General features: G+C 41.6%; 1 protein-coding gene across 1 annotated transcript in view; it reads right to left on the reverse strand.

The window, feature by feature from the left end:
- Positions 1-23,779, reverse strand: part of LOC135541882 (sodium channel protein type 8 subunit alpha-like) — a 152,867-nt gene extending 129,088 nt beyond the window's left edge. Inside the window, exons 1-2 of the mRNA XM_064968340.1 lie at positions 23,688-23,779; positions 18,356-18,690 (exon numbers count right to left, since the gene is read on the reverse strand). Coding sequence (XP_064824412.1) covers positions 18,356-18,634 — 279 coding nt within the window. The 5' untranslated portion in view covers positions 18,635-18,690; positions 23,688-23,779. The remainder of the gene's footprint in view (positions 1-18,355; positions 18,691-23,687) is intronic.
- Between the last annotated feature and the right edge of the window lie 457 nt (positions 23,780-24,236).

Genomic DNA, 24,236 nt, shown 5'->3' on the forward strand with positions numbered 1-24,236 from the left:
GGTACATCATAGAGATAGAATGACTAGCAATAGAGACTCTGGTTACATCATAGAGATAGAATGACGAGCAGGAGAGATGCTGGTTACATCATAGGGATATAATGACTTGAGGAGAGACTCTGGTTACATCATAGAGATATAATGACTTGAGGAGAGACTCTGGTTACACCATAGAGATAGAATGACTAGCAGGAGAGACTGGTTACATCATAGAGATAGAATGACTAGCAGTAGAGACTCTGGTTACATCATAGAGATAGAATGACTAGCAGGAGAGACTCTGGTTTCATCAAAGAGATAGAATGACAAGCAGGAGAGACTCTGGTTACATCATAGAGATATAATGACTAGCAGGAGAGACTCTGGTAACACATAGAGATATAATGACTTGAGGAGAGACTCTGGTTACATCATAGAGATAGAATGACTAGCAGGATAGACTCTGGTTACATCATAGAGATAGAATGACTAGCAGGAGAGACTCTGGTTACATCATAGAGAAAAAATAACTAGCAGGATAGGGACTCTGGTTACATCATAGAGATAGAATGACTAGCAATAGAGACTCTGGATACATCATAGAGATAGAATGACTAGCAATAGAGACTCTGGTTACACCATAGAGATAGAATGACTTGCAGGAGAGATGCTGGTTACACCATAGAGATAGAATGACTAGCAAAAGAGACTCTGGGTACATCATAGAGATAGAATGACTAGCAATAGAGACTCTGGTTACATCATAGAGATAGAATGACGAGCAGGAGAGATGATGGTTACACCATGGAGATAGAATGACTAGCAATAGTGACTCTGGTTACACCATAGAGATAGAATTACTAGCAGGAGAGAGACTGGTTACATCATAGAGATAGAATGACAAGCAATAGAGACTCTGGTTACATCATAGAGATAGAATGACAAGCAAAAGAGACTCTGGTTACATCATAGAGATAGATTGACTAGCAATAGAGACTCTGGTTACATCATAGAGATAGAATGACTAGCAATAGAGACTCTGGTTACATCATAGAGATAGAATGACTAGCAGGAGAGAGTCTGGTTACACCATAGAGATAGAATGACTAGCAATAGTGACTCTGGTTACACCATAGAGATAGAATGACTAGCAATAGAGACTCTGGTTACATCATAGAGATAGAATGACTAGCAGGATAGACTCTGGTTACACCATAGAGATAGAATGACTAGCAATAGTGACTCTGGTTACACCATAGAGATAGAATGACTAGCAGGAGAGACTCTGGTTACATAATAGAGATAGAATGACTAGCAATAGAGACTCTGGTTACATCATAGAGATAGAATGACTAGCAGGATAGACTCTGGTTACATCATAGAGATGGAATGACTAGCAATAGAGACTCTGGTTACATCATAGAGATAGAATGACTAGCAATAGAGACTCTGGTTACATCATATAGATATAATGACTAGCAATAGAGACTCTGGTTATATCATAGAGATAGAATGACTAGCAATAGAGACTCTGGTTACATCATAGAGATAGAATGACTAGCAGGATAGAATCGGGTTACATCATAGAGATGGAATGACTAGCAATAGAGACTCTGGTTACATCATAGATATAGAATGACTAGCAGGATAGACTCTGGTTACATCATAGAGATGGAATGACTAGCACGAGAGACTCTGGTTACATCATAGAGATAGAATGACTAGCAAAAGAGACTCTGGGTACATCATAGAGATAGAATGACTAGCAATAGAGACTCTGGTTACATCATAGAGATAGAATGACGAGCAGGAGAGATGCTGGTTACATCATAGGGATATAATGACTTGAGGAGAGACTCTGGTTACATCATAGAGATATAATGACTTGAGGAGAGACTCTGGTTACACCATAGAGATAGAATGACTAGCAGGAGAGACTGGTTACATCATAGAGATAGAATGACTAGCAGTAGAGACTCTGGTTACATCATAGAGATAGAATGACTAGCAGGAGAGACTCTGGTTTCATCAAAGAGATAGAATGACAAGCAGGAGAGACTCTGGTTACATCATAGAGATATAATGACTAGCAGGAGAGACTCTGGTAACATCATAGAGATATAATGACTTGAGGAGAGACTCTGGTTACATCATAGAGATAGAATGACTAGCAGGATAGACTCTGGTTACATCATAGAGATAGAATGACTAGCAGGAGAGACTCTGGTTACATCATAGAGAAAAAATAACTCGCAATAGGGACTCTGGTTACATCATAGAGATAGAATGACTAGCAATAGAGACTCTGGATACATCATAGAGATAGAATGACTAGCAATAGAGACTCTGGTTACACCATAGAGATAGAATGACTTGCAGGAGAGATGCTGGTTACACCATAGAGATAGAATGACTAGCAAAAGAGACTCTGGGTACATCATAGAGATAGAATGACTAGCAATAGAGACTCTGGTTACATCATAGAGATAGAATGACGAGCAGGAGAGATGATGGTTACACCATGGAGATAGAATGACTAGCAATAGTGACTCTGGTTACACCATAGAGATAGAATTACTAGCAGGAGAGAGACTGGTTACATCATAGAGATAGAATGACAAGCAATAGAGACTCTGGTTACATCATAGAGATAGAATGACAAGCAAAAGAGACTCTGGTTACATCATAGAGATAGATGACTAGCAATAGAGACTCTGGTTACATTATAGTGATAGAATGACTAGCAATAGAGACTCTGGTTACATCATAGAGATAGAATGACTAGCAGGAGAGAGTCTGGTTACACCATAGAGATAGAATGACTAGCAATAGTGACTCTGGTTACACCATAGAGATAGAATGACTAGCAATAGAGACTCTGGTTACATCATAGAGATAGAATGACTAGCAGGAGAGAGTCTGGTTACACCATAGAGATAGAATGACTAGCAATAGTGACTCTGGTTACACCATAGAGATAGAATGACTAGCAGGAGAGACTCTGGTTACATCATAGAGATAGAATGACTAGCAATAGAGACTCTGGTTACATCATAGAGATAGAATGACTAGCAGGATAGACTCTGGTTACATCATAGAGATGGAATGACTAGCAATAGAAACTCTGGTTACATCATAGAGATAGAATGACTAGCAGGAGAGACTCTGGTTACACCATAGAGATAGAATGACTAGCAACAGAGACGCTGGTTACAACATAGAGAAAGAATGACTATCAATAGTGACGCTGGTTACACCATAGAGATAGAATGACTAGCAGGAGAGACTCTGGTTACATCATAGAGATGGAATGACTAGCAATAGAGACTCTGGTTACATCATAGAGATAGAATGACTAGCAGGAGAGACTCTGGTTACACCATAGAGATAGAATGACTAGCAACAGAGACTCTGGTTACATCATAGAGATAGAATGACTAGCAATAGTGACTCTGGTTACACCATAGAGATAGAATGACTAGCAGGAGAGACTCTGGTTACATCATAGAGATAGAATGACTAGCAATAGAGACTCTGGTTACATCATATAGATATAATGACTAGCAATAGAGACTCTGGTTATATCATAGAGATAGAATGACTAGCAATAGAGACTCTGGTTACATCATAGAGATAGAATGACTAGCAGGATAGAATCGGGTTACATCATAGAGATGGAATGACTAGCAATAGAGACTCTGGTTACATCATAGATATAGAATGACTAGCAGGATAGACTCTGGTTACATCATAGAGATGGAATGACTAGCACGAGAGACTCTGGTTACATCACAGAGATAGAATGACTAGCAATAGAGACTCTGGTTACATCATAGAGATAGAATGACTAGCAGGAGAGACTCTGGTTACATCATAGAGATAGAATGACTAGCAAAAGAGACTCTGGGTACATCATAGAGATAGAATGACTAGCAATAGAGACTCTGGTTACACCATAGAGATAGAATGATAGGAGAGATGCTGGTTACATCATAGAGATATAATGACTTGAGGAGAGACTCTGGTTACATCATAGAGATATAATGACTTGAGGAGAGACTCTGGTTACACCATAGAGATAGAATGACTAGCAGGAGAGACTGGTTACATCATAGAGATAGAATGACTAGCAGTAGAGACTCTGGTTACATCATAGAGATAGAATGACTAGCAGGAGAGACTCTGGTAACATCATAGAGATAGAATGACTAGCAGGATAGACTCTGGTTACATCATAGAGATAGAATGACTAGCAGGAGAGACTCTGGTTACATCATAGAGAAAAAATAACTCGCAATAGAGACTCTGGTTACATCATAGAGATAGAATGACTAGCAATAGAGACTCTGGATACATCATAGAGATAGAATGACTAGCAATAGAGACTCTGGTTACATCATAGAGATAGAATGAATAGCAGGAGAGACTCTGGTTACATCATAGAGATAGAATGAATAGCAAAAGAGACTCTGGGTACATCATAGAGATAGAATGACTAGCAATAGAGACTCTGGTTACATCATAGAGATAGAATGAATATCAGGAGAGACTCTGGTTACATCATAGAGATAGAATGAATAGCAGGAGAGACTCTGGTTACATCATAGAGATAGAATGACTAGCAAAAGAGACTCTGTTTACATCATAGAGCTAGATTGACTAGCAGGAGAGACTCTGGTTACATCATAGAGATATAATGAATAGCAATAGAGACTCTGGTTAAATCATAGAGATAGAATGACTAGCAATAGAGAATCTAGTTACATCATAGAGATAGAATGACTAGCAGGAGAATATGTTTACATCATAGAGATCGAATGACTAGCAATAGAGTCTCTGGTTACATCATAGAGATAGAATGACTAGCAGGAGATACTCTGATTACATCATAGAGATAGAGTGACTAGCAATAGAGACTCTGGTTACACCATAGAGATAGAATGACTAGCAGGAGAGACTGGTTACACCATAGAGATAGAATTACTAGCAGGAGAGAGTCTGGTTACATCATAGAGATATAATGACTTGAGGAGAGACTCTGGTTACACCATAGAGATAGAATGACTAGCAGGAGAGACTGGTTACATCATAGAGATAGAATGACTAGCAGGAGAGACTCTGGTTACATCATAGAGATAGAATGACTAGCAGGAGAGACTCTGGTTTCATCAAAGAGATATAATGACTAGAAGGAGAGACTCTGGTAACATCATAGAGATATAATGACTTGAGGAGAGACTCTGGTTACATCATAGAGATAGAATGACTAGCAGGATAGACTCTGGTTACATCATAGAGATAGAATGACTAGCAGGAGAGACTCTGGTTACATCATAGAGAAAGAATAACTCGCAATAGAGACTCTGGTTACATCATAGAGATAGAATGAATAGCAATAGAGACTCTGGTTACATCATAGAGATAGAATGACTAGCAATAGAGACTCTGATTACACCATAGAGATAGAATGACTTGCAGGAGAGATGCTGGTTACACCATAGAGATAGAATGACTAGCAAAAGAGACTCTGGGTACATCATAGAGATAGAATGACTAGCAATAGAGACTCTGGTTACATCATAGATATAGAATGACTAGCAGGATAGACTCTGGTTACATCATAGAGATAGAATGACTAGCAATAGAGACTCTGGTTACATCATAGATATAGAATGACTAGCAGGATAGACTCTGGTTACATCATAGAGATGGAATGACTAGCACGAGAGACTCTGGTTACATCACAGAGATAGAATGACGAGCAATAGAGACTCTGGTTACACCATAGAGATAGAATGACTAGCAGGAGAGACTCTGGTTACATCATAGAGATAGAATGACTAGCAGGAGAGACTCTGGTTACATCATAGAGATATAATGACTTGAGGAGAGACTCTGGTTACATCATAGAGATATAATCACTTGAGGAGATACTCTGGTTACATCATAGAGATAGAATGACTAGCAGGAGAGACTGGTTACATCATAGAGATAGAATGACTAGCAGGAGAGACTCTGGTTACATCATAGAGATAGAATGACTAGCAAAAGAGACTCTGGGTACATCATAGAGATAGAATGACGAGCAGGAGAGATGCTGGTTACATCATAGAGATATAATGACTTGAGGAGAGACTCTGGTTACATCATAGAGATATAATGACTTGAGGAGAGACTCTGGTTACATCATAGAGATAGAATGACTAGCAGTATAGACTCTGGTTACATCATAGAGATAGAATGACTAGCAGGAAAGACTCTGGTTACATCATAGAGATAGAATGACTAGTAATAGAGACTCTGGATACATCATAGAGATAGAATGACTAGCAATAGAGACTCTGGTTACACCATAGAGATAGAATGACTTGCAGGAGAGATGCTGGTTACACCATAGAGATAGAATGACTAGCAAAAGAGACTCTGGGTACATCATAGAGATAGAATGACTAGCAATAGAGACTCTGGTTACATCATAGAGATAGAATGACGAGCAGGAGAGATGCTGGTTACACCATGGAGATAGAATGACTAGCAATAGTGACTCTGGTTACACCATAGAGATAGAATTACTAGCAGGAGAGAGACTGGTTACATCATAGAGATAGAATGACAAGCAATAGAGACTCTGGTTACATCATAGAGATAGAATGACTAGCAATAGAGTCTCTGGTTACATCATAGAGATAGAATGACAAGCAGGAGAGACTCTGGTTACATAATAGAGATAGAATGACTAGCAATCGTGACTCTGGTTACACCATAGAGATAGAATGACTTGCCAGAGAGATGCTGGTTACACCATAGAGATAGAATGACTAGCAGGAGCTACTCTGATTACATCATAGAGATAGAATGACTAGCAATAGAGACTCTGGTTACACAATAGAGATAGAATGACTAGCAGGAGAGACTGGTTACATCATAGAGATAGAATGACTAGCAGGAGAGACTCTGGTTACATCATAGAGATAGAATGACTAGCAGGAGAGACTCTGGTTACATCATAGAGATATAATGACTTGAGGAGAGACTGGTTACATCATAGAGATAGAATGACTAGCAGGAGAGACTCTGGTTACATCATAGAGAAAGAATAACTCGCAATAGAGACTCTGGTTACACCATAGAGATAGAATGACTAGCAAAAGAGACTCTGGGTACATCATAGAGATAGAATGACTAGCAATAGAGACTCTGGTTACATCATAGAGATAGAATGACGAGCAGGAGAGATGCTGGTTACACCATGGAGATAGAATGACTAGCAATAGAGACTCTGGTTACACCATAGAGATAGAATTACGAGCAGGAGAGAGTCTGGTTACATCATAGAGATAGAATGACTAGCAGGAGAGACTCTATTTATATCATAGAGATAGAATGACTAGCAGGAGAGACTCTGGTTTCATCAAAGAGATAGAATGACAAGCAGGAGAGACTCTGGTAACATCATAGAGATATAATGACTAGCAGGAGAGACTCTGGTAACATCATAGAGATATAATGACTTGAGGAGAGACTCTGGTTACATCATAGAGATAGAATGACTAGCAGGATAGACTCTGGTTACATCACAGAGATAGAATGACGAGCAATAGAGACTCTGGTTACATCATAGAGATAGAATGACTAGCAGGAGAGACTCTGGTTACATCATAGAGAGAATGACTAGCAGAAGAGATACTGGTTACATCATAGAGATATAATGACTAGCAGGAGACAGTCTGGTTACACCATAGAGATATAATGAATAGCAATAGAGACTCTGGTTACATCGTAGAGATAGAATGACTAGCAATAGAGAATCTAGTTACATCATAGAGATAGAATGACTAGCAGGAGACTCTGTTTACATCATAGAGATAGAATGACTAGCAATAGAGTCTCTGGTTACATCTTAGAGAACGAATGACAAGCAGGATAGACTCTGGTTACATCATAGAGATAGAATGACTAGCAGGAGAGACTCTGGTTTCATCAAAGAGATATAATGACTAGAAGGAGAGACTCTGGTAACATCATAGAGATATAATGACTAGCAGGATAGACTCTGGTTACATCATAGAGATAGAATGACTAGCAGGAGAGACTCTGGTTACATCATAGAGAAAGAATAACTCGCAATAGAGACTCTGGTTACATCATAGAGATAGAATGACTAGCAATAGAGACTCTGGTTACATCATAGAGATAGAATGACTAGCAATAGAGACTCTGATTACACCATAGAGATAGAATGACTTGCAGGAGAGATGCTGGTTACACCATAGAGATAGAATGACTAGCAAAAGAGACTCTGGGTACATCATAGAGATAGAATGACTAGCAATAGAGACTCTGGTTACACCATAGAGATAGAATTACTAGCAGGAGAGAGTCTGGTTACATCATAGAGATAGAATGACAAGCAATAGAGACTCTGGTTACATCATAGAGATAGAAAGACTAGCAATAGAGACTCTGGTTACATCATAGAGATAGAATGACTAGCAATAGAGACTCTGGTTACATCATAGAGATAGAATGACTAGCAATAGAGACTCTGGTTACATCATAGATATAGAATGACTAGCAGGAGAGACTCTGGTTACATCATAGAGATATAATGACTTGAGGAGAGACTCTGGTTACATCATAGAGATATAATGACTTGAGGAGAGACTCTGGTTACATCATAGAGATAGAATGACTAGCAGGAGAGACTGGTTACATCATAGAGATAGAATGACTAGCAGGAGAGACTCTGGTTACATCATAGAGATAGAATGACTAGCAAAAGAGACTCTGGGTACATCATAGAGATAGAATGACGAGCAGGAGAGATGCTGGTTACATCATAGAGATATAATGACTTGAGGAGAGACTCTGGTTACACCATAGAGATAGAATGACTTGCAGGAGAGATGCTGGTTACACCATGGAGATAGAATGACTAGCAATAGTGACTCTGGTTACACCATAGAGATAGAATTACTAGCAGGAGAGAGACTGGTTACATCATAGAGATAGAATGAAAAGCAATAGAGACTCTGGTTACATCATAGAGATAGAATGACTAGCAATAGAGTCTCTGGTTACATCATAGAGATAGAATGACAAGCAGGAGAGACTGGTTACATAATAGAGATAGAATGACTAGCAATCGTGACTCTGGTTACACCATAGAGATAGAATGACTTGCAAGAGAGATGCTGGTTACACCATAGAGATAGAATGACTAGCAGGAGATACTCTGATTACATCATAGAGATAGAATGACTAGCAATAGAGACTCTGGTTACACAATAGAGATAGAATGACTTGCAGGAGAGACTGGTTACATCATAGAGATAGAATGACTAGCAGGAGAGACTCTGGTTACATCATAGAGATAGAATGACTAGCAGGAGAGACTCTGGTTACATCATAGAGATATAATGACTTGAGGAGAGACTCTGGTTACATCATAGAGATAGAATGACTAGCAGGATAGACTCTGGTTACATCATAGAGATAGAATGACTAGCAGGAGAGACTCTGGTTACATCATAGAGAAAGAATAACTCGCAATAGAGACTCTGGTTACACCATAGAGATAGAATGACTAGCAAAAGAGACTCTGGGTACACCATAGAGATAGAATGACTTGCAAGAGAGATGCTGCTAACACCATAGAGATAGAATGACTAGCAGGAGATACTCTGATTACATCATAGAGATAGAATGACTAGCAATAGAGACTCTGGTTACACAATAGAGATAGAATGACTAGCAGGAGAGACTGGTTACATCATAGAGATAGAATGACTAGCAGGAGAGACTCTGGTTACATCATAGAGATAGAATGACTAGCAGGAGAGACTCTGGTTACATCATAGAGATATAATGACTTGAGGAGAGACTCTGGTTACATCATAGAGATAGAATGACTAGCAGGATAGACTCTGGTTACATCATAGAGATAGAATGACTAGCAGGAGAGACTCTGGTTACATCATAGAGAAATAATAACTCGCAATAGAGACTCTGGTTACACCATAGAGATAGAATGACTAGCAAAAGAGACTCTGGGTACATCATAGAGATAGAATGACTAGCAATAGAGACTCTGGTTACATCATAGAGATAGAATGACGAGCAGGAGAGATGCTGGTTACACCATGGAGATAGAATGACTAGCAATAGAGACTCTGGTTACACCATAGAGATAGAATTACGAGCAGGAGAGAGTCTGGTAACATCATAGAGATATAATGACTTGAGGAGAGACTCTGGTTACATCATAGAGATAGAATGACTAGCAGGATAGACTCTGGTTACATCACAGAGATAGAATGACGAGCAATAGAGACTCTGGTTACATCATAGAGATAGAATGACTAGCAGGAGAGACTCTGGTTACATCATAGAGAGAATGACTAGCAGAAGAGATGCTGGTTACATCATAGAGATATAATGACTAGCAGGAGAGAGTCTGGTTACACCATAGAGATATAATGAATAGCAATAGAGACTCTGGTTACATCGTAGAGATAGAATGACTAGCAATAGAGAATCTAGTTACATCATAGAGATAGAATGACTAGCAGGAGACTCTGTTTACATCATAGAGATAGAATGACTAGCAATAGAGTCTCTGGTTACATCTTAGAGAACGAATGACAAGCAGGATAGACTCTGGTTACATCATAGAGATAGAATGACGAGCAATAGAGACTCTGGTTTCATCAAAGAGATATAATGACTAGAAGGAGAGACTCTGGTAACATCATAGAGATATAATGACTAGCAGGATAGACTCTGGTTACATCATAGAGATAGAATGACTAGCTGGAGAGACTCTGGTTACATCATAGAGAAAGAATAACTCGCAATAGAGACTCTGGTTACATCATAGAGATAGAATGACTAGCAATAGAGACTCTGGTTACATCATAGAGATAGAATGACTAGCAATAGAGACTCTGATTACACCATAGAGATAGAATGACTTGCAGGAGAGATGCTGGTTACACCATAGAGATAGAATGACTAGCAAAAGAGACTCTGGGTACATCATAGAGATAGAATGACTAGCAATAGAGACTCTGGTTACACCATAGAGATAGAATTACTAGCAGGAGAGAGTCTGGTTACATCATAGAGATAGAATGACAAGCAATAGAAACTCTGGTTACATCATAGAGATAGAATGACTAGCAATAGAGACTCTGGTTACATCATAGAGATAGAATGACTAGCAATAGAGACTCTGGTTACATCATAGATATAGAATGACTAGCACGAGAGACTCTGGTTACACCATAGAGATAGAATGACTAGCAGGAGAGACTCTGGTTACATCATAGAGATAGAATGACTAGCAATAGAGACTCTGGTTACATCATAGATATAGAATGACTAGCAGGAGAGACTCTGGTTACATCATAGAGATATAATGACTTGAGGAGAGACTGGTTACATCATAGAGATATAATGACTTGAGGAGAGACTCTGGTTACATCATAGAGATAGAATGACTAGCAGGAGAGACTGGTTACATCATAGAGATAGAATGACTAGCAGGAGAGACTCTGGTTACATCATAGAGATAGAATGACTAGCAAAAGAGACTCTGGGTACATCATAGAGATAGAATGACGAGCAGGAGAGATGCTGGTTACATCATAGAGATATAATGACTTGAGGAGAGACTCTGGTTACATCATAGAGATATAATGACTTGAGGAGAGACTCTGGTTACATCATAGAGATAGAATGACTAGTAATAGAGACTCTGTATACATCATAGAGATAGAATGACTAGCAATAGAGACTCTGGTTACACCATAGAGATAGAATGACTTGCAGGAGAGATGCTGGTTACACCATGGAGATAGAATGACTAGCAATAGTGACTCTGGTTACACCATAGAGATAGAATTACTAGCAGGAGAGAGACTGGTTACATCATAGAGATAGAATGAAAAGCAATAGAGACTCTGGTTACATCATAGAGATAGAATGACTAGCAATAGAGTCTCTGGTTACATCATAGAGATAGAATGACAAGCAGGAGAGACTGGTTACATAATAGAGATAGAATGACTAGCAATCGTGACTCTGGTTACACCATAGAGATAGAATGACTCGCAGGAGATACTCTGATTACATCATAGAGATAGAATGACTAGCAATAGAGACTCTGGTTACACAATAGAGATAGAATGACTAGCAGGAGAGACTGGTTACATCATAGAGATAGAATGACTAGCAGGAGAGACTCTGGTTACATCATAGAGATAGAATGACTAGCAGGAGAGACTCTGGTTACATCATAGAGATATAATGACTTGAGGAGAGACTCTGGTTACATCATAGAGATAGAATGACTAGCAGGATAGACTCTGGTTACATCATAGAGATAGAATGACTAGCAGGAGAGACTCTGGTTACATCATAGAGAAAGAATAACTCGCAATAGAGACTCTGGTTACACCATAGAGATAGAATGACTAGCAAAAGAGACTCTGGGTACACCATAGAGATAGAATGACTTGCAAGAGAGATGCTGCTAACACCATAGAGATAGAATGACTAGCAGGAGATACTCTGATTACATCATAGAGATAGAATGACTAGCAACAGAGACTCTGGTTATATCATAGGGATAGAATGACTAGCAGGAGAGGCTCTGGTTACATCATAGAGATAGAATGACTAGCAGGAGAGACTCTGGTTACATCATAGAGATAGAATGACTAGCAGGAGAGACTCTGGTTAATTCATAGAGATAGCATGACTTGCAACAGAGACTCTGGTTTCATCATAGAGATAGAATGACTAGCAACAGAGACTCTGGTTATATCATAGGGATAGAATGACTAGCAGGAGAGGCTCTGGTTACATCATAGAGAAATAATAACTAGCAATAGAGACTCTGGTTACACCATAGAGATAGAATGACTAGCAGGAGAAACTCTGGTTACACCATAGAGATAGAATGACTAGCAGGAGAGACTCTGGTTACATCATAGAGATAGAATGACTAGCAGGATAGACTCTGGTTACATCATAGAGATAGAATGACTAGCAGGACAGACTCTGGTTACATCACAGAGATAGAATGACGAGCAATAGAGACTCTGGTTACATCATAGAGATAGAATGACTAGCAATCGTTACTCTGGTTACACCATAGAGATAGAATGACTTGCAGGAGAGATGCTGGTTACATCATAGAGATAGAATGACTAGCAATCGTGACTCTGGTTACACCATAGAGATAGAATGACTAGCAGGAGAGACTCTGATTACATCATAGAGATAGAATGACTAGCAATAGAGACTCTGGTTACATCACAGAGATAGAATGACTCGCAATAGAGACTCTGGTTCATCATAGAGATAGAATGACTAGCAGGAGAGACTCTGTTAACATCATAGAGATAGAATGACTAGCAATAGAGACTCTGGTTACACCATAGAGATAGAATGACTAGCAGGAGAGACTCTGATTACATCATAGAGATAGAATGACTAGTAATAGAGACTCTGGTTACATCACAGAGATAGAATGACTCGCAATAGAGACTCTGGTTCATCATAGAGATATAATGACTAGCAGGAGAGACTCTGTTAACATCATAGAGATAGAATGACTAGCAGGAGAGACGGGTTACATCATAAAGATAGAATGACTAGCAGGAGAGAGTCTGGTTACATTATAGAGATAGAATGACAAGCAGGAGAGACTCTGGTTACATCATAGAGATAGAATGACTAGCAGGATAGACTCTGGTTACATCATAGAGATAGAATGACAAGCAGGATAGACTCTGGTTACATCATAGAGATAGAATGACTAGCAGAAGACATGCTGGTTGCATCATAGAGATAGAATGACTTGCAACAGAGACTCTGGTTACATCATAGAGATAGAATGACTAGCAGGATAGACTCTGGTTACATCATAGAGATAGAATGACAAGCAGGATAGACTCTGGTTACATCATAGAGATAGAATGCCTTGCAACAGAGACTCTGGTTATATCATAGGGATAGAATGACTAGTAGGAGAGACTCTGGTTACATCACAGAAATAGAATGACTAGCAGGAGAGACTCTGGTTACATCACAGAGATAGAATGACGAGCAATAGAGACTCTGGTTACATCATAGAGATAGAGTGACTAACAGGAGAGACTCTGGTTACATCATAGAGATAGAATGACTAGCAGAAGAGATGCTGGTTACATCATAGAGATAGAATGACTTGCAACAGAGACTCTGGTTATATCATAGGGATAGAATGACTAGCAGGAGAGACTCTGGTTTCATCACAGAGATAGAATGACTAGCAGGCGAGACTCTGGTTACATCACAGAGATAGAATGACTAGCAATAGAGACTCTGGTTACATCATAGAGATAGAATAACTAGCAATAGAGACTGGTTACATCATAGATATAGAATGACTAGCAATAGAGACTTGGGTTACATCATAGAGATAGAATGACTAGCAGGAAAGAGTCTGGTTACATCATCGTCAGACTGACTAGCAATAGAGACTCTGGTTACATCATCATTTGGTTCATACCAATCAGAAAAATCACTTCAGATGAACAACAGTGCTGTCCCACTTTTTACAGTGTATGAATGGCTAGCAAGGGTCAATGCTACTTCACCATAGAGATAGAATGGCTACAGGGGTCAATGCTATTGTAACAGTATAGCTTCCGTAACTCTCTTCGCCCCAACCTGGGCTCGAACCAGGGACCCTCTGCACACATCAACCACAGTCACTCACAAAGCATCATTACCCATCACGCCACAAGAGCCACAGCCCTTGCAGAGCAAAGGGAACAACTACTAGGTCTCAGAGCAAGTGACGTCACCGACTGAAACACTATTAGCGCGCACCACCGCTAACTAGCTAGCCATTTCACACCGGCCACACTACTACACCATAGAGTTAGAATGGCTTGCAGGAGAGATGCTGGTTACACCAAACAGTGCTACATTCTTTCACATTCACTTGGTCACTAGACCATACCTGTTTTAGCTTGTCTGAAGCACAAACATATCTAACAACCAGGCTTAAGCTATTGTAGATTCTATGTACTGTATGCTGTATTAAACAACCAATGGTGCTGTATTGTCTAGTTCCCTCAAACTCAACTCTGGACCTCCAAGCCAGTTACACTGTATTTTTTCATTGTTCCCTTGTCGTCTGGGACTGATTTAAGACCTGGGACATCATGTGGGTGAAATTAAGTAAAAGTTTTTACGTGGACCAACATGTTTGTTGGGCACGCACACACATCATCATTCACTGTGGCTCCTCCCACACACATGCACAACTTAAATTCAACCTCATCTTCAACAAACACGTACTGACACACACATGCACTGTCACACACATACATGCGTGCACATACGCCTGCACAAATGCTCACATGCACAGATACACACACACTAACACACACATCCACCACAGCCAGGGGAGAAGAGAAACTGCAGTGACTGCACTTTTCCCTCACCGGCACCGCTCCCCTCTTCCCCTACTCGATTCATGAGTGCTGTGATCAGGTTTCACTGCAGCTGACAGCAACACACACAGTCATACGCAAGCTTGCACACATGGAGGTGGGGAGAGCGGGAGGGGATAGGGGAATTGGCGGTCGAGTAGAGGAGAGAATGAGAATGAGAATCCTGGAGAGGTAGAGAGAGAAAATAGGTTGAGAGATTGAGGAGGAAGAGGTTTTGAGGTGACAAATGAATATGCATGCCGGGGCTCCCATAGGTGTCATGAAAGGTGAAGGTGTAGATGGGAGAGGGGAGGGAGGTAGTAAAACGCTCTGAATGGCCAGAGAGGCGGAGGCCCATTATCTGTCCCAGACCATCCTGGTCCCAGCAGGTCAGTGACTTGCGCTCTGCTCTCTACCGGGTCCTCTTATGTAATTGATACACACACACAGCCCGGCCTGCAGTGTGTGTGTCACAAAGGTAAGTCCTTGGGAGGGCAGAGTGAGGGAGAAGCGTGATAGCATACATGCGCACACACACACTCATTCACTCTTACACACACGCATGCACACACACACACACACACACACACACACACACACACACACACACACACACACACACACACACACACACACACACACACACACACACACACACAGACACACACACACAGACACTCACACACACACACACACATTCACACAGAGATCTAGGGAGGGAGGTCACTGAGACAGACACAGCTCCAGACATGAGAGAGGTGTGCATGAGGGAGCCCTGAGCACCACCTGATGAACGAGTCTACCTCTGTCCCTCCTCAAGGACAGGGAGGAGAGAACAAAGGAACAAGGGAGCAGAGGCAGAAGAAGGAGAGAGCCAAGCATAACAGATAGGGCAATGGGGTAAGGAAGAGGGGAGGACGAAGGAGAGGGGGAAGACGCAGCAATTGTACCTCGCCATCACCCCTCCTCTGGCTGCCATCATAGAAGTCCATGGATCATTAGATCATAGGAGACACACACACTGCTGAGTGGACCTCTATAGCCCTGCAGGCCCTAGATTATCTTACAGGCTAGAAAACCCATCCCAGCCCTGCCTCCATCCTAACCTAGCCTAGCCTGCAGCTCAGTCCAGCCTCTTAACCAGCCTCAGCCTCAGCCCTGCCCAACCACCAGCCTAGCCTTCAGCCCTGCCTCCAACCCAAGCCAGCCCAGCCCCCAGTTTAGCCCAGCCATCCAGCTCAGCTTAACCCTTTCTCCAGCCCTGCCCAGCCCAGCTCAGCCCAGCAACTCAGCCACGTACAGCCAGCTGGCCCAGGAATCAGGCTGCTCCTCACCTCTACCACCCTCAAGGTGCAGCCAGCCCCTCCTCTCCTCTCCTGGGCTTGGATTACACTGGGTGTTGGAGGCTGAGGGGAGAGGGGCCTAAACTGAAAGGGAAACTGTACTGTTGTGCCCTGGGCTGGTAGGGGAAGCAAACATTTGACTTATGCTAAATGGGAGCTCTTAATTGTTGTGTATGCATACAAACTGGACATATGTGGTGTTTGGCATGAATCATGATACGATATGGTGGTTGTATTTTTAAGGAAGCCATGCAACAAACAAAACAGCTGCTATCTCCTTCAAATTGGTACAAGTAGGCAGGGAAAAGTATCCCATGCTAAAATACTTTGAAGTTGTGTGAAATGTACAGTATGCAGGGAAATGTACATACACTAAATGCATAAACTTGCATACACACCACATTCTCCTACATAGAAACCTAGATACACACACACACACATGCAGACTGTCTGCTTCGACAGAACACCCTCATGATCCAAGTGCAATTTTCCTCACTAGCAAATTCAATTAGCAGGAGCACTGATAGCACATATTCAGAGAGGCCGGTTGGTCTCATCTCTGCTGCCAGCATCCACCAGCACATTTCCAGTAAGTGCAGCAACATAGAGCATCAATCAACAGATAAGACTACATAAGCATTACCAAACAGGCCTGCGGTCCAGAGCTCCAGACATTCACTGCAGTGTTACTGGATCCACCAGCATCTTCTGGGTAATTGTGCTTGCCAGAGCATTCAGAACATACTTTTGAGCACTATGTGAGCCTTCTTAGGAATCGACTGGCTCTAATTGCCTCTCCCAGTGGTCAAACTATTAAAGAGTAATAACCCACCTCAAGGTCATCTTTGCTGTTGACTCTGTGCCATAACCCTATTTTCATGACTGGTACAACGATGTGGAACACAAACATAAACATTTAAAAACTTTTGTAAATCTGTTGTTTCTATGCCAAACGGTTGTGTTGTATTTCAGTCTTCTGTCATGTATATAAAGTGTAATTCAACTCTATATCTGACATGGTACAGGTGTCTTATTTTTTTTCAGCCCATAATGTGAGTGAGGTGTATAATATTGTTTCAAAGTAGATTTGTTTAAGACTACCAAGAAACACTCTGTGTGACCCTGATTTAGTCCCCTGCAGTAAAAGGTTCATCAAGTGTCCTATAGATAGTTTGTTTTTAAATGTACTCATAGCCAAGCCATGGTAGTGTTTTTTCCTTATACTTACCCCATAAGCTTAACATCTCATTCATAAACGTGGTTAAAGCTTAATATAGGGGACACACATTAGGACTTATAACAGTCATAAGCAGTATACATTTAAAAGGCAAGCTACAAAGATTTGAGTATAGTACAATCCATTTGTTCCTTCCTCATATTATTTTTTCTAAACAGATATTATACCAGTACTACTTTCAAACCTCTGACCCATCTCATCCTACCCCATAACCCTCCAACCCCTAACTTCTCACTGCAGGAGAGTTAGTTTGATCCCTCTGTCATGTCGAGCCCTGTGTGGGATTGAGTGGCGTAGGAACTCACTTTCTCATTCATATAATAAGGGTCCAAGTCCTCCAGTGGTACCGCCACCAGCCCATTAGGAATGTCCCCGTAGATGAAGGGGAGGGACTTCCCAGCCTCCAGATCACCGTTGGGCATGGGTTCTTCCTCTTCTTCCTCGCGGTGACTGCTGTCAGACTTGGGCTTGGGCTTTTTCTTGATCTTCTCCTGGAATTGGCGCTCCTCGATAGTAAGGAGCGACTCGGGGGTGAACAGCTTGAAGCTGTCAGGTCCTGGGGGTGCGAGACCGGGCGCGGCCATGTTTTCATCCTACAGCTATTTCCGCTTTATTTACGTTTCATCCAGGACATCTGGCTCTGAGAGAGGGAGCGAGAGAGAGGGAGAGCAAGAGAGAGAGGGAGAGAGAGGGAGAGAGAGAGAGGGAGAGGGAGAGAGAGAGAGAGGGAGAGAGAGAGGGAGAGGGGGAGAGGGAGGGAGAGGGAGAGAGGGAGAGAGAGAGAGAGAGAGAGAGAGAGAGAGAGAGGGAGAGAGAGGGAGAGCAAGAGAGAGAAGGAGAGAGAGAGAGAGAGAGAGAGAGAGAGAGAGAGAAATGGGGGAGAGCAAGAGAGAGAGGGAGAGAGAGAGAGAGAGAGAGAGAGAGAGAGAGAGAGAGAGAGAGAGAGAGAGAGAGAGAGAGAGAGAGAGAGAGAGAGAGAGAAAGAGAGAGAGAGAGTAAGAGAGAGAGGGAGGGAAAGAGAGAGAGAGACAGGGAGAGAGAGAGAGAGAGAGAGAGAGCAAGAGAGTGAGGGAGAAAAAGAGAGAGAGAGTAAGAGGGAGAGGGAGAGAAAGAGAGAGAGAGAGAGAGCAAGAGAGAGAGGGATAGAAAGAGAGAGAGAGAGAGAGAGAGAGAAGAGAGAGAGGAGAGAGAGAGAGAGAGAGAGAGAGAGAGAGAGAGAGAGAGAGAGAGGAGGAGGAGAAAAAAAAACAGGATAAAAGGTATAAATGCTGACAAAACCATATCTCCAATGAAACTCAAGTTGAGAACATCCATTTTCACAAAGAATTATGATTTAGGAAGTATTTGGCAGTTCAGCATCTGGGTAAACAGCCTGTCTGTCCTACTATCAAATTACAAAATGGAAAAGTCATAATGATCTTGTTTAAAATATCACCTTGGGTACAATCAAATTGAACAACACTCAGAAGGCTAGCTAACATCTCATGAAGGTCTCCTCTTTTAGTTCAAATTAGATGGCAGAACTAACAGAGACGAATGAAACATCTGATAGATTTATATTTCATCATGGTGCTTATTAACAACACTAATAGCTTGGTTGTGTCCTCTCTGTCTGTGTCTGTCTATCTGTCTGTCTGTTGCTCTCCCTAAGCCTGAGACAGGGTGAAATGTTCTATCTCTGTCAGAGAGGAAGCCGACAAAGTAAGGCATCCTGACTAGAGGATGTGCAACCATTACGAACCTGAGCCGGACACTCTCTCTCCCTCTCTATGATTCTTTCTTTCTCTCTCTGTCTCTTCCCTCTCTCTCTTGATTTCTCAAAATGCATACAGATAAAGGCCACAGAAATCAGGGCTGCCATTGAGGTTTTCACAGAGAACTGTGACTTCAATCTACTTCAATCATTCATGGTGGCTCTGATGCTGTCTGGCTGGCCTGCAGATTACCTTGGTGACCCTACAGTGAGAAGAATGAATGGCCACCTCCAGCCCTCTGTTTCCATGTACCTGTCTGTCTGCTGCATGGGCCCTTCCCTTGTCCCAGGTGACCTGTACTGCTTCTGGAGGGAGCTCTGTTAAATGTCTTTCTTTGGAATATCTGACTAATGTTCCAGGATACTTCCTCTTCTCTCTCTCTCTCTCTCTCTCTCTCTCTCTCTCTCTCTCTCTCTCTCTCTCTTTCTCTGAAAGACCTGACATTACATATCTTAATAAGATAGCCCCTTTGTACCCACATTCTAACTTGGAAAAAGCAGGTACTATGGCACCAAAATTTAAATATGGTCCCTTTGGAACTTTCTTCCACTTCTGTTCCATTGCAAAGCTTCTCTAGAACGCTGGCGTTCAGGTGGTATGATGGATAACAAACGTATATATGACTTCAGTAGATTCTCAAAACACCACAGATCATTGCCATAACCTGGTCATGATGGATCTTCATTTTTCAGTATTGTTGACTTGTAATGTGTTAGTGTAAATGACAGTTGCTCTCTAATATATTTTCACCTTTGCACTTTACAATGGAGCGCAATGGAGCAGAATGTTCTGCTTTCTCTTGTCAAAACTGGTTGAATGGCTATTTCTACCCTGTAGGCACCAGTAACTTACTCATAGGTGAGAAAAATTTCACAGTAAATGAGAATCACCTGCCTCCTAACAGATTCATTTGAATTCTTCTGATTTCAGAATAATTTAGTCCAAGTTATTTTAGTGACTTTTAAGTGGAAATCTAGGTTTTTTTTCAAATATATTGCCACGGGTATGATGATATTTTTTTGTATAAACATGTAGGCTATTATCTGATCTGATATAGATACATTTTCAAGTATCATCGTCATGAAAATTGCAGTGCATGTTATAGAGGTTAGGCTACATTTCACGAATAATTCATGTGGCCAGGAATGAACGAAGGGCAAAGAAACCTTAAAAGCCCCCATACCCTATAAACCGCTGACACCAGAGATCGTACCACTAGGAAATGAAGTCGTCGTTTTAAGTAACTCGACCCTGGTGCAACCTCCAAGTCTCCTTCCACAAATGTTACATCAATTGATCTACGTTCAAGGTGATTCACAAACATTGATGCACCACAGGACATATGAGGACCTAATTTACTAATGATGGCATAGAGGAGCTGTCCAACTGGATTTCCTATTGCGAATGTGTAGAGTTAATCAAGACTATTCATTCTGTCCTCATTTGGGGTGCAGGTAAATCAAGTCAATGTAATAGCCAACCACATTCCAAGAAGGATGGGACCTTGTGATGCAAAACATTTCATTCAAAAAATTAAGGCTACTCACATGCTCATTTAATCGCTGAGAGTGCATGCTGTTCCTAATTCCATCCCGGACATTCGAATCTAATAAGCAGGCGTATTTACCAATAGCATAATTGTAACATCCGTTTAGATTCGGCTACAGACAGACGAGGGATTAGTCCATTGTGAGAAGGATTGTTAATCGCATGAAACCGAACCTGAGATGGTAGAAAACTCCAGTGGCTTCTGGAAGCCGCCCCATTGGTCAAAAACTGGTTGAATCAACGTTGTGTCCACGTCATTTCAACCCCCCAAAATATATGCGATTACGTTGAATCAACGTGAGAAAATGATTGAATTTGCAAAAAGTCATCAAAGTAAGGTAATTTCGTGTGTTTTTCACCAAACTTTTAACCTAGATCCAATGACACGGATACATGTTTTTTTCACGTTGAATACACCTTAGTTGACAACTCAACCAAATGTAAATCAAAACTAGATGTTGAACTGACGTCTCCTTAGATCGCGCTGCCTATCGCTGTCCGTTTCAGCACCACTGATGACTGAGTCCTCAAAGGAAGCGCTAGCTCGAGTCCTCTATGCGTGTGTCCTCTATGCCAAGAAAAGAGCATCCAAACGCCCAACCAGCAGAGTAGCCTAGGCCTGTAATTTAACTATTTATCGCAACTGTTTCACTCCATTATTGAGAGGGGGGCTATAAGAAAGACGAAACTGAGAGCATCCGACATCGTGGAGAGTCTGGAGACAGAGCAGAGTGGAGATCTATTGAGGAGAGAAACGCAACTGGATAGAGGAGTCCGCACTGAATCAGACGAGGGTAGCAGCAGCACACCATAACCAGTGCGTCTACACATGAGGGCCTACATGCCAGTGGCACACAGAATTCAATAACTCCAAATTGCCTAATTTAGCATTGACTGGATAGGACACTGAATGTGAGCGATATGGACTGGAATAAGTGATATACTCAAATATGAACACAATATAGTCAATTAGTCTAGACTTCATGCCAATCCCATTGATTTGGACATAATCTGGCTCTTGCGCTTTCAGTGTTGTGGCATACGTCTATGAATGAGCAGGGTAGCATCGTTAAACCCCAGCCAAAATGGAGGTCATTCAGAAAACTGTTCATGTTGCCCATGTCAAGACAATAATCGATTAATTTATAAGTGGATTTCCTCTCCCAGCAATTGTCATTACGGGTTATCACTTGATAAACCCCATAGCACATGTAAAACCGTTGAAGAAAGTAAAATGCGCACCTTCTTGGCCTATATGTTATAAACTGGTAATAACTCTTCCACTGTATGGTCTATCAGTATGCCTTTGTATTGTAGCCCATGCACTGTTTACACACGCGCGTGCCTTGTCCCCGGCATGCGGGCCAAAGCCTTTACTAAAATACTGCAGTATTGAGGATGCTTCTATGACAGAGGCACAAGTCAATTTGAAAACATGCACTGCTCCTATAAATTCTAGGCTATGTCGTTAATTTAACTGTGTTGCTCCAAAACAATCTCAGCTCCACCATTCGAAGTAAATTGTATAAATTGTTATAGATTGTCTTGATAATGTTTTTTGGTAAGCTCCCCAGAAACCATTGACGACCGAATTGTATAGCACCACACCCGAAAAGGCTGCCTAGGTGAGCCATAAGGCTCCCAACATTAACACGGAAGGGTTATAACACCATCGTGGACATTTGTTATCCACCTCCATTTGGGGATGGGGGCTGTAAAGAGATGAGGAGGGGGTGCCGCGGTCCCCCTTCAACTGCCAAACTGAGGCATGCCTATCTCAAGCAATATAGCCTCAAAATTGCAAGGGGAGGGGTGATGGAGTGGAGGTGGTGTGCATGAGGTAACACTATCACAGTTACAGTTAAATGGTCTTTCAACGGATTAGGGTATCGAGAATAGAAGTTGACTCAAAGCTCATACCGCTACCTTGTATGCCTGCGTGTATGTCGATGTCAGCGCTAACACGCACTGAAGTTTGACGTGCTCCCACTTCCCCATCCCACCGTATGCGTATGTTTCACATTTTGACACATAGAATGTCATTCCGTTCAGAGGCAGGCCAACACCCCGATTTACCTGCGTAACACGCTCCACCACTTTTCGCAGTATAAGCTTATATTTTTCAGATAAGAATGTCATCCCTACATGTAATTGAGGTTTTCCATGCATATTTGCACAAGCTTTGGCAAGGAGCGCTATCCACAATAGTCAGAATAAAGGATTCTGAGAGGGGGACCGCTCTGCGGCATTGGGGATGCAGGTTGTAGACAGGGAAGTAGCATGATCCATCCTCCGCCAAAACCCCGCCGGACAAGACAACATAATATCTACTTACTTTTCCCGCATTAACAGAAATCCAGACAGCCGGCACTGAACTGCAGATGTCCAAAAGATTCGGGAGAAACTGCGGCTGACGCCATATTGTTGCTGCTATCTCCCTTCCCAGTGCGTGCGGGTACCCTGCATAATTGATGACTCTCAGCAAATTGTTAGGGAGTGTCGGTAAATGCCTTTGGTTTGAAAACGGCCCAGTTACTGCAGTATCGCAAGCAACATGATTGCACAAAATGCAACAAAGTTATTCAACTAATAGTCAAGAAAACGATCATATAATGTGTTATCCAAAAGTTAAAATGGTTGATATCTGGGTTTGTTTTAGTGGATGACAAAACTGTTTTTTTTGTGACCAACTTTTTATTATTATTTGTTGTTGCTTTTGAGAGTGGTTCAGATCCCAGACAGGCAATAATAGTCAAAAAGTACATATATATAGAAACGAAACACATTTGTCCAGTCTGTCCCATCTCCCCTTTCCCTCCCCCTAGTCAGTAGGTGTGACCCATTCCTCATCTTATGTTTGTAAAATTGTTTGTTGGATCAAGGC

This window comes from Oncorhynchus masou, chromosome 6 (genome assembly GCF_036934945.1).
Source record: "Oncorhynchus masou masou isolate Uvic2021 chromosome 6, UVic_Omas_1.1, whole genome shotgun sequence".
Taxonomy (NCBI): Eukaryota; Metazoa; Chordata; class Actinopteri; order Salmoniformes; family Salmonidae; genus Oncorhynchus; species Oncorhynchus masou.